The 12,775-nt window shown below is 42.0% G+C and overlaps 1 protein-coding gene across 1 annotated transcript in view; it reads right to left on the bottom strand.

Annotated features, from left to right (window-relative positions):
- LOC137498465 (uncharacterized) overlaps positions 1-12,775 on the bottom strand; it is an 88,736-nt gene that overhangs the window by 49,158 nt on the left and 26,803 nt on the right. The window contains exon 3 of the mRNA XM_068226001.1: positions 12,008-12,096. Within this exon, the coding sequence (XP_068082102.1) occupies positions 12,008-12,096 (89 nt within the window). The remainder of the gene's footprint in view (positions 1-12,007; positions 12,097-12,775) is intronic.

The raw sequence follows: 12,775 nt of genomic DNA, 5'->3' as shown, positions 1-12,775 counted from the left end.
AGCTGCCTAACTGCCTAACATCATTAAGGTTCCTGAAATTTATATGAAAAGCAACGGGAAATTTCCGAAAAATGATTATAATAGTAGCCCTCAAATTCAGTTAATAAAGTTAACGGTTGACCTGATTCTAAAATTGGGCTCGATTTTAAATACCAACACATGTGGTATTGTGCCAGTCAATCAACCCATGCCCTCAACATTGAGGTCCTTCAAACACACAAAGTCATCAGAATCTCAAACTGAACCCATGAAATCAACCGACTGCCACTCGAAAGAGGGAATGTAGGCGTGAGGTTACCTCTTCTCATCCACGGTTATACTAACATAAAATATTTTTCCTAATAGCAGGTTGTTTGGGGACGAAACACGCACCACTGGCTAATATCCGTGAATAGATATGCACTAAGAAAGAGCCACTATTCACTTCAAACCTCAGTTATGGGAAATTCATTTCACTGTTTCCCGGGATTCGAACTAATCCCCTTGAATTTTGGATACGCCCCTGCTTGCGGGAATGTCATGGCTCAGCCCACATCATTGGACCATGACTGTGTTCTCATTCATAAAACGATTTTAGATTGACATCAAGGTGACACATATTCACCTATAAAAACTGGGATTCACGTGGAAAAGTCAGAAGCCGACACGGGTTACCAAAATAATCGTGCCCACTCCTGGAAGCCGCACAAGTATGCCTTGCCTATTAACCACCACAACACGCCCCTATCTTCGCATTAATAGTATGCGATAGGTGGGATAATTATGCGCCTATTAAGCATTAAATTACGTCCATTAAACCGTAAAACACGTCCCACCTGGAGCGTCACTTTATATAGCGGGTAAAGTAGATATGCGCGCCTATTTAACAGTATAACACGTTAGATACGCCATTTTATATGGCGCTATGGTACCCCTTTACGGAATTTCGGGCCACACGTTGGAAATGCCATTTTATATGGTGCACAACGTGTACAATTATCCTCCTCGCTATCGTAATTTAGGCCCCACTGTTGAGTGACTCGAGCCACACGTTGCTCGGCCACCATGTTTACTATGGCGCTAAATTTCCTAAATCTGGGTAGCCCTTATTTACGGACATATCGAGCCCCACAGTTGACTTGCGCCCTTTTATCTAGCACCACGTTGGACGCGCCATTTTTACATATGCACCCGCCCCTCCAAAATTTGCACCGGCATGGAATCTACAGGGTCGCGCACGGGTCGAGAAGTATGAAATAAATAGGCGCTGAACAAAAGTAAACTTAAAGGCGTACAAGGGGGGAAAAGAAGCGGGGCATACATAACTAAAATGAGAACACATTCGAATTAAAATATTTAACTCACAAACCGGTTTATTGAACCTTAATGATGATGGGAAATGACGCACTAAATAACACTAATGAATTACATGAAAATTTACAAATGCTTGTTGTAGTTTGTTTTGTGGACCTCTGTCCGTTATACGTGACAGAAACGAGTACGTTATCGCGAAGCGATGTATCGTGACATATAGCGAATGGTAATTTTATCATAACACTGAGGCTATATTATCGCTAACACATAAAACTAACATGCGTCCGACAACACGCCTGAGCAATCCCTATTCTAATAAATACCTAGATTTCCCAATGAAATGACGACAAAAATGAAAATACACACATATGATACAACACCTGGGATCGAACCGACCCTCGCTATTCTAGACATCGTCAAGCTGATGGACAGAACCACCACTGACCTTATGTACAACCACACATGACATAAAACACATACATGGTACATGATATGCAAGAAAAATACGTAAAAGGCACTTGATCTTCCTTCTGACACTGTAGGCCTCCAATGCCTACGTTGAGCATCGAACTGACAGCCTCTTGCGATGATAGCAGGGTCCTGTAATCCCTATCTAATTATACTCGCACAATTAACAACGATTCATTGGCAAACATTACCATCATCGGCCGGGTCGCTTGTTTATTATTACACAGCTCTGCCGTGTTAGGTAAATCACATTATTTCGCCGTTCAAAGAAACCAACTTCCCTTTAACAACCACGTCCCTCCTTACTCCGCTTACGGGACATTCAAACAAAAAAAGAAACACCCTGGGCCAAGGCCAGACGGTGGTTCACCCTCCCCTAAGGGTCGACACCCACATTAACAGGCGTAACATTCCCTTTCAAAAGGAAACTGTAACACATCACTCGGACGTACTTCCACAATAAACTGCGGTCTTAAAATGACTCGCGCAAATCACCTTGAATTCAACACCTTTACCCAACAGTATCATATCATCTCGCATCGCGACTCCCGTATTATAATGGTAATCTTTGCCCGATCGTTATTATTATTATTATTATTATTGTTATTATTATTATTATTATTATTATTATTATTATTATTCCTGCCGTCCTACATAGCTTACCCGCTACATTCCATATACATGGTCATCGTGCGGAATCTATTCAGCAATTACAACACACTTAAGCACTCGCGCAGCAATTAACATCTGATTACCGACCGCTAATTAATCGATGGTCGGCACATGGCTACTTTATTGTCACACGGCAATACATTCATTAATTAATTAATATCCACGCGAATGAATGTTTGACACACGCTTTAGGATCATTTCCTGGTAAATTTTATCACATAATCAATTTATCTTATCACTCCCTATCTAAGTATTTCAAAGGGTGGAATATTTGAGGCTATCCATTCGTCCGCTGAGTATCGTAGTGACGTGCCTTGCATACAGTAGTACTTACCGTTTTACATACCATACACTTATCAAATTAATGAATACTCTAATAACTACTCTCACTGCACTCCCATAAACTAATTATTACTGGTCTTCTGACGCAAATAAACAAACAGAATCTCCCAAGAAAGAAATAATTGAATGAATCTCTATCCCATGCAAAGCTAAAGTATTATATTCCCTTAATTATTTATACTCGATTACTCAGACCTGTAGTCGGTTTCCTAAGCTAAGACTTAATTACTACGCGCCCATTCCGGCGCTCTATTTCAACAGGACTACATCTTTAATCTCTTATAGCGTCAGTTTACAATAAATATTCCCATCCCTTCTATGCATGCCAGATATTAGAACTTTGTACTCATCTCTATCACATGATGATGCCTTCGTCAACTCGGGATGTCCATCCTGAGTTTACTCCTCCTCCATGGGCACCACGGTGATGACTTCCATTACCATTCCATCTTGAAGTTGATGAGCCATTGTTTGATGGTGGTGGAGCCGCTAGCACTTAATCCTGTACAGACACAACGTCACTGTTTAATTCACACTCCGGTTAACGGCGTTCAATGTGAACGTCCGGTCACGATCTCATATGCGATTACGTAAGATTATTATATTATAGTAATCATAATAATATGACTTTTCACGTCACGGTTTTCCAAAAACTTAACACTGGCGTCACAGAGATCAAAACTAAACACTGTTTATGCAAATTGTATTATTTCCCTTAAAATAGGAATTAATTTCACTTGAACAAAGACCTAACGAGGGCTTAACCGAGCATAGATTCGCCGTCGATAAGTCGCGAACGCCGACTGACGCTTGTCCCTTCCTGCAGTAGTTTTTACTAGGGAGCGATACCCCTTCCACTAATTTGCGTAGCGCCTATTCCCGGCGTATTCGAGGTATAATGGTACGGTTGGTCGGTGACCAGTATCCAGTTGGTGCGATTGAGGCATAACCACTCAATTATCCTTCGGTGAATCTCTTTAAATTAATTAAAATCTGTTCTGCTTCCCCCACCATGCGTGGTGAACTCCCGTTCTCGAGGAGGTGTCGTGAGAATAACCATATGGCCCAGTACTTTTCCACGCAGAAACCACACAGTATTCTTTCTTCTTCTGAAAGTTATCACGGAAGAGGACATTAAACACTCTAAATAAATGTCCCAATGACATTTATCCCTTTTAAATCGGGAGACAACCCCCTAATTTGAGTTTTATTAATTTTCTAGATCGTAGGTAATTAAGTTGGCCAGTCCGATTCCAAGATGGCTCCTATATTTCGTTTCGAAAAAGTTAGTTTCCCCTCATTCTGTGAGTCTTGAGGAGGGATGTCTTCTCTCGAGTGATGTCACAGGGAATCCCCATTCATAACCCCTCCCGGGTCTAAGTTGGCTTGGCTTCATCTGCGGGGCCCCCGCTACACAAAGGATAATACTGCGCAATAAGTCGCAGACAAAGAAATCTCGTAGAATAATTCTAAAATACACAATTTATCTATCTCAATGGTATGAATATTTATTAGTTTCGGTATGACCTCTATTAATGATCTGAATATTAATCATTTTCAGCGTTCTTTCCCTTTAATAGCATTGCGTGCGTAATTACGGAGATCGATATCAACCAAAGGTCCTTGGATCATGCTTATCTAGTCGACTGTTCAACTCTTCACAAGCTGGCTTACTCGTATACACATTACGAATGTCACATAAACGTGCTCTTTTCCATTTAGCCCCCAGAGTCTCTCTCTCGAATTTTTCTATCATACTTTACACACTTCTGCTCGGATTGAAATCTTTAAGCACGAATCTTGTAGCTTTTCGCTGTACCATCCCTAGTTCCTTGATGAGCCCTGCTTAGTACGGGTCCCATACGTTTCTCCATATATCAGGCATGGTCTCACGAGCGAAAAATAGCCCGATTCCAACAGCTGGGATCTTTTGCCCTTTAGCACCCTCATCGCGAAATGTAAGAATTTATACGCTTTAGTAATGACACTTTCTACTTGAGTGTCCCATATTAGATATCTTTTAAGTGGATTCCTAAATATTTGGATGAGTTGCTCTCCACAAGAACGCCTGGTCTAAGACAGTATTGAAATCGTATTGCCTATGTTTCTTCCCTATTCTTACGAGACTACATTGTCTTGAACTTATTTTATTTTCAGAGTGTCCGCTAGTGCAGTACGTTTAGATCGGTAAGTAGTAACCTATTATCGACAGAGTTTCGTATCTTTCATCATCATCATCATCATCATCTGTTTACCCTCCAGGTTCGGCTTTTCCCTCGGACTCAGCGAGGGATCCCACCTCTACCGCCTCAAGGGCAGTGTCCTGGAGCTTCAAACTCTTGGTCGGGGGATACAACTGGGGAGTATGATCAGTACCTCGCCCAGGCGGCCTCACCTGCTATGGTGAACAGGGGCCTTGTAGGGGGATGGGAAGATTGGAAGGGATAGGCAAGGATGAGGGAAGGAAGCGGCCGTGGCCTTAAGTTAGGTACCATCCCGGCATTCGCCTGGAGGTGAAGTGGGAAACCACGGAAAACCACTTCGAGGATGGCTGAGGTGGGAATCGAACCCACCTCTACTCAGTTGACCTCCCGAGGCTGAGTGGACCCCGTTCCAGCCCTCGTATCACTTTTCAAATTTCGTGGCAGAGCCAGGAATCGAACCCGGACCTCCGGGGGTGGCAGCTAATCACGCTAACCACTACACCACAGAGGCGGCTTCGTATCTTTTCTGTATATTATACAATCGTCCGGTAATAATCTGAAGTCACTTCGAATTTGATTCGTTGATAAACGCTATAAATGAAAGTACTCAGTATTACTCCGGCTTTATAGAAACTTAGTCGTAGTTATTACCTCCCACTTCTTTACCTGCGGTCTGTTATAAATTTCTGGATTAGTGTTTGTTACAACCAATATTCGTACCAGATACTGCATCGAATGCTTTTGCACTTTGAACTATAATAACGTCAACGTTTACGTACTATACGCGCACTTTTTCTTGAGCCCGATTTATACGGGGTACGGAGCAAGGAGGGAGTGCTGCCAGTTCCGGTTATACTGCCAACTGGATGGAAATGAAATCTGAATTGAATCGTTAATATGATCGATCGATATGAATTTTCTAAACATTTATTATCTTACGTCAACAATTGTGTCACACATACATTATTTAACATTATATAACATTTCTCAATGCGAATCTTGTTACTAGCATGAATTATATAGTTTGGCTTTGCTGTGTAAACAACAACAGTACTAGTTTGCAAAGTGTACGCCAGATGTCGCACAGCGCTGAATAAGCGATTCATAGTTTGTGTTTCAAAGGTTGCCAATATGGATGTCGAAGATAACCGAGGTCTACCGATTCAGCACTAGGGAGCTCAGGGCTCGAGAAAAAGTGCGCGTATAGTACACTGAACAGCACGAAAAACGCCACACTTCAATTTATTTCAAAAATGAAATTTATTCTAAATCTTATGATATGATATTATGGTACGGTCCAATGTAAGTGTCTGACAATGAAAATAAAAGATGATTATAAACAAATTGAACAAATTAAGCCAGAGATGCATATTTCAAGGAAATATTGAGTAAGCTCATAAAAGTAATGCACTTCTGTTTTGGTCTTATAGACTTCACACTTTCATTTCACAGACCTCGCAGACGATCTCGGGGACCTCCATTTGCATCTTCAAAAGCGTGTATTGCTACCCCTTGCTAAGTGCTACAAGAGCGGGAAAACTTGAATGACTCACATCCAGCAATGTACATTACTGGCTCACATCCAGCAATGTACATAACTGACTCACATCCAGCGATGTGTTTTCAGGGTTGCCCGGGAGAAACCAATTGAGGCTAGTGCAATAAATAATCAACACTTCATTGTTTGCTCGTATTTGCCTAGTGACACGCTAATATCCTGAAAGAGGTCCAAAATCAAGTTCTCGCATAAGAATCCTTTCCTTTAACCATATTGTCTATGATTAATCCGGGAAATTTCTTTCACTGCTTCTATATACAGTGCGAAACTAAATTCGCGCACTCGGGCATCGCAGCGCGACTCCTCACACGCCATCAATAAAAAAAATGTCTCTCACAAAACTTCGTCCTGCGAGTATATCTGACAGAAAAAGGACGTTGAAGAGTGGCAGCCTGGCAACACTGTAACCACATGTAGGGTAACTACCTCTGTCAGCACATAACCTGTCTTGTTGTACAGTTGGTGCAGTGGATAGAGCTGTGGGTTAGCATGCAGGAGATCGAAGGGTCGGTACTGGGTTGAGGCGTATGTTTTTTATTTCGTAAATGTAGTTCAGATGGTATGGTACGTCGTTTTCATTGGTCAGCTTTGAAAGACGTCCGCCTCTGTGGTGTAGTGGTTAGCGTGATTAGCTGCCACTCTCGGAGGTCCGGGTTCGATTCCAGGCTCTGCCACGAAATTTGAGAAGTGGTATGAGGACTGGAACGGGGTCCACTCAGCCTCGGGAGGTCAACTGAGTAGAGGTGTTTTCGATTCCCACCTCAGCCATCCTGAAAGTGGTTTTCCGTGGTTTCCCACTTCTCCTCCAGGCAAATGCCGGGATGGTATGAAATGCTAAAGGCTACGGCCGCTTCATTCCCTCTTCCTTGCCTGTCCCATCCAATCTTCCTATCCCTCCACAAGGCCCCTGTTCAGCATAGCAGGTGAGGCCGCCTGGGCGAGGTTCTGGCCATTCTCCCCAGTTCTATCCCCCGACCCAAAGTCTGAAGCTCCAGGACACTGCCCTTGAGGCGGTAGAGTTGGGATCCCTCGCTGAGTCCGAGAGAAAAACCGACCCTGAAGGGTAAACAGAGTTAGAAGAAGAAGAAGAAGCTTTGAAAGACGCCCTTTCCAAGTCGTAGGCGTGAATTTATTCGCTGTTGACGTTTAAGATGCCAGATACCATACCACCTGGACTACATTTACGAATTAAAAAATATACGCTTCGACCCCTCGACCTCCTGCATGATAACCCAAAACTCTATCCACTGCACCAACTGCACAGCACGAACAATGTGTGCTGACAGAGGTAGTTACCCTACATGTGGTTACAGTGTTGCCAGATTCCACTCTCCACTAATATTAATACATTAATAATTGTTTTACGCCAAGCTAACTATATTTTCACGGATTTTAGAGATGCCGAGGTGCCGTAATTTTGTCCCGTAGAAGTAATTTTAAGTGCCAGTAAATCTACCAACACGAGGCTGACGTGTTTGATCACCTTCAAATACCACCGAACTGAGCCAGGATCGAACCTGCCAAATTGGGGTCAGAAGGCCAGCGCCTCAAACGTCTGAAACACTCTGCCCGGCGGGATCGAGAGGTGCTAGCCCGCACCACCACCACAGTCATCGGCAGTTACATCACTGAAGACCGTTCCCAGAGAGATCCAGGGGCTTCAAATTTCGCGAAGCATATGTAAGGGCGGTTTCTCTATTTAAGACAGGCCAGACGAGTTTGTGAGGTTTCATTTTGAGCTCAGTTCTTGTAGTGATTCAGTCTGCGAGACAGTGATGTGTACTGGTGTGGAATACTGGATCAGCGTCCTACAGTGTCGATGGAGCACTTTTTGTGAGCTAATGGTGAAGGAGGAACAGTGCAGCTCAGTGACGTGGGGCAGTGGGTAAAGACTACGGTGGGTGTCCGAACCTTGTACCACGTACAGACTTGTGGGACTGGTTGCGTGTGCATAAACTGTGACGTTGCGGTCGCGAACATTGTATAGTGTGCCATGTTTTGAACATCATAGCATGCATATAAAATTATCAAACTGTACTGTACAATTAATCTGTAAGATGTTTTCATTTAATTTGTGCTATGTCATTTAAAATTATTATGCGCATATTATCATCTCATTTCTTGTATCACGGCAATAACAAAAACTGAGCGAGCTGAGTCTTGAGTAAAGTATTGCACATGACTCTTGCAGTAATTTCCAGTAGTCCTAGGTCAGTCGACTAGACACGCCATGCTAATTTTAGCCCTTTACCACGAAAATGATGTCACCGATATTACAGTTTTACCATGTCCCCATCAATTTCGAGCGAGGCAATTAGGATTTGTCAACTCCCACTTTTTGAAACTTGTTACCGCCAGCAAACGTTCAACCTATTTGGATGATCGTTACGAAACACGATGATGGATATACAGTGACGGAACGAATAAGGGGTATAACATCAGATCACATTGGCCCATGTCATATGGGAGATGGAGGGAGATTTTGGAGTCTCTATACTTCAACAACAAGAGCTCAGGAGTGTCTTAGCGTCTGTTGAAAGACAAAGAATATCTTTGTCGTCTATCTTTTTATATGAGAGAAAACATGGGAGATAACAAGAGGATGTTCTTCGTTTAGTTTACAAATTCACTTCACATCTGATTAGAGCACCACACAAAGACACTCTCATTGAATACTGGTTATCTCAATGACGAAAGATAAAGTTAGTGAGAGCACGGATTTGACTTGTCCCGAACAGTAATCATTTTTGTTATATGTTTAGGTACGCAACATTTCTGTAATACGGAAGAATACAAGTTTATTCTCTCCATGAACGCAACCCAAGTTGGTTTTGATATTGGAAATCAGGGCTCGTTACCACATTATGTAATGAGTGTTATAGGAAGTATTAAGGTCAGGAAATTCGTTGTGCAATTACTGGGCAATGCATGAAACGGAAATAGGACCGGTACTTAATACGAAAAATGACACTGACAGTACGAGAGAACCAGGAAACAACAGCTCCCACGTCGAACGTGTCCAGATACCAGAATCTACAAATGGCGAGCCAATGGTAGAAATTACTGCAAGTCTACGCGTAGCAGTTCATTTTATTAAATTCCATTTCATTCAATTTTTATTTTGTTTCCCTAAGTTCAGTTTTCGTAAATACGCCGTCACATTTACCATCCTAATAAATCGTAAATTCAATTGGTACTTTCATAAATTCTAATTAATGATCCTTAGTTTCCTAGTTGGTCTGTACTTAATGGTCAGTGTCCCGTCCACGCCAAACCTGGGAGCATCTAAAGTCTATCTATTATTATTATTATTATTATTATTATTATTATTATTATTATTATTATTAGTATTATTATTATTATTGTTGTTGTTGTTGTTGTCTTTTACCCATTTTCTTGAAGGGTGGTGCCAAATATATGTTGTTTATGGAGAGTGAATTAAGCGAATAATTATTAATGTTCAATTTAGGTGACCCGCCACGTCACGAGTGTACAGTGAGCTAGTACTGAACTGCTCTTTGACCCGAGTGACAGTTATAGGAGTGTATGTAGTTTGATTATTTTAGCTCGTAAGTGTCAAACTGAATAAGTAAGGTGACTGAACAGCGAGAACAGAGAGAGAGAGAGAAAGAGAGAGAGTGAGCGAACTGGTGGATTGTGTGCCTATGTGATTGTATATCAATTTGTGTTAGTTAATACGTCTTAGGGTAAACGCTACCAGCCGTGCATGTATTAACCTGTTACCGGCCTCCACGTTAAAAATCTATCCCCAAGCTCTTCTGCTTCTATAAGGTTCCATAAAATTATTTAATTCTTTAACTGTAACTAGATTGTCAGTAGTTACTCACGAGTCAGCCTTTTCTGGACATTACCACTGACACACATAATAGCTGGTAGCTTTCCTTCTTCACCGAGCTCGATAGCTGCAGTCGCCTAAGTGCAGCTAGTATCCAGTATTCGGGAGAGAGTAGGTTCGAACCCCACTGTCGGCAGCCCTGAAAATGGTTTTCCGTGGTTTCTCATTTTCACACCAGGCAAATGCTGGGTCTGTACCTTAATTAAGGCCACGGCTGCTTCCTTCCCACTCCTAGCCCTTTCCTGTCCCATCGTCTCCGTAAGAACTATCTGTGTCGGTGCGACGTAAAACAACTAAAAAAAACTTTCCTTCTTCCGACAAGATTTAGAGATATTTCTACCCCCTTTTCCCTGGACGAATGTATACCTTTAATGGCTTTATCACGAGCAGCTTTCTTTTCAGAAGCGAGTTCTTAGACTGTTTGTGAAATCTATTCATATGCTCAGATTTTAAGTGTCCTTTCTTAAACGCTTTCCCTCCTTTCCCTTTAAGAAGTCAAATTTCCCTGTTGTAGTGTTCCGGATCTGAGATCTGTTTTCGATATTTATAGGGCACAATCTGTTCAATAACCCTATTCATATGACTAACGAAACTATTTCATACGGCATTTATGTGCCCGACTGGGAAATATTTGCTTTGGATTGTATGCTGGTAAAAATTAATTTTCCTTATTATTTAGTTAAGGGCTTAATGGATAATTGACATAAGATTTAATTGTGCAGTAGATAGGTCGCTAATTCCAGGTAGTGCTATACACCTAATGCAAAGGTCGTTGGGACTCACAAGACACCAAATTGCTGTTTGCCCTGGTAAGAAAGACCACTCTTTTGGTAAATTCACCGTCCTCAATTTGCATGTTTACTGCAAGCTGTACCCTCCCCGTGAGCTCCCAAAACGCTTCCGTCACCTGGAATTATGAAACATTTCTGGATATTGCTGCCTGTACACGTGATTTCATACAGCCCATCGAGTACCGACAATTTGTTTTTAGGCTTATATCCCTATCCCTATTGATATTCTCTTTATCCATGATTTTAAAACAGAGCAATTCACGATCCTGATCAAAACCGTTTAATCAACTACTTATGCTCTTAAGTTCACGGATGAACAGCCCAAATCCGCCATTTCTCCCTGTCTCGTCTGTATGTAATTTTAATTTCGTGTGGCTATTTCTAGCCGAGTGCAGCCCTTGTAAGGCAGACCCTCCGATGAGGGTGGGCAGCACCTGCTATGTGTAGGGAACTGCGTGTTATTGTGGTGGAGGATAGTGTTATGTGTGGTATGTGAGTTGCAGGGATGTTCGGGACAGCACAAACCACCCAGCCCCCGGGCCATTGGAATTAACCAATGTAGGTTAAATTCCCCGACCTGGCCGGGAATCGAACCCGTTTCCCTCTGAACCGAAGACCAGTACGCTGACCATTCAGCCAACGAGTCGGACGTCTGTATGTAAAGAAATGAACATGAATTACCTCGCTAATATTTACATTGTCACTCAGCCATGATCCCATACGAATTAAAATGTCCACTGAATATGCTTCAATAATTTTCAAAATTTAATCACTTAATTTTACACGCCTTAATAGTTTACCGTCAGCAGTCTTAGGGTCTTACCTCCGTAGTCCATTATCCGTGACTGCTCGTTGCTCCTCGTCAATTCCAATTGGCAGCTCACCTCCGGCTCCTGTTTTCCTCATCTTTGCCTGAAGAATTCCATGACCTTCTTGTGTAAATTTTCTAACATGTAAGAGCCTATCATGTTCAGATAGGAAAGTCCTGTGCGAAAACCATAACCCCCATCCGGCAATCTATCTCCATATACACTAAATCAGTTTGCCATCCACTTCATTGTGATGGTGAATGATCTTCGAGTACTACGTTCCCATCTCAAATGAATTAAGACAGTGCCTTCACTAAAATCAGTTAAAATCATATCATAAACTGCATTAAAGTCAATGAAATCTGCTTCCTAAGAATTCGATATTCCATTCAGATTTTCCTGATTGCTCACTTTAAAATCCGTATTACACTACGTGGGAAAGTCAACACTCTCCAGTTACATCATCCTAGTTGATGTCGATACAGACGCAGATCACAGGAATTTTCAAAACATGCACAGATGTTGTACGAAGTGATTGGGCGGTACCGTCCAATTAGTTGAAAAAATCCCTGTTATAACAATGTGCTCTAAAAACTTAAGTATTTCTCTGATATTAATGTTTTCGTGCTTAAATGGTTCTACTACTGCTGTTAGATGTTGAGGTGTCGTGGTGAACACTTTGGATGGCTTCATTTAACATCTTCGGGGTACACTCTATCAATTTACATTCCCGGCACTTGATTAGTAGGGACATATTAATTTCTTCTCTTCTTGTACAAAAT

The sequence above is a fragment of the Anabrus simplex genome, chromosome 2 (assembly GCF_040414725.1).
Source record: "Anabrus simplex isolate iqAnaSimp1 chromosome 2, ASM4041472v1, whole genome shotgun sequence".
NCBI classification, from domain to species: Eukaryota; Metazoa; Arthropoda; class Insecta; order Orthoptera; family Tettigoniidae; genus Anabrus; species Anabrus simplex.
The sequence above is the reverse complement of the archived record's forward strand: the minus strand, read 5'-3'. Positions and strand labels throughout refer to the sequence as shown.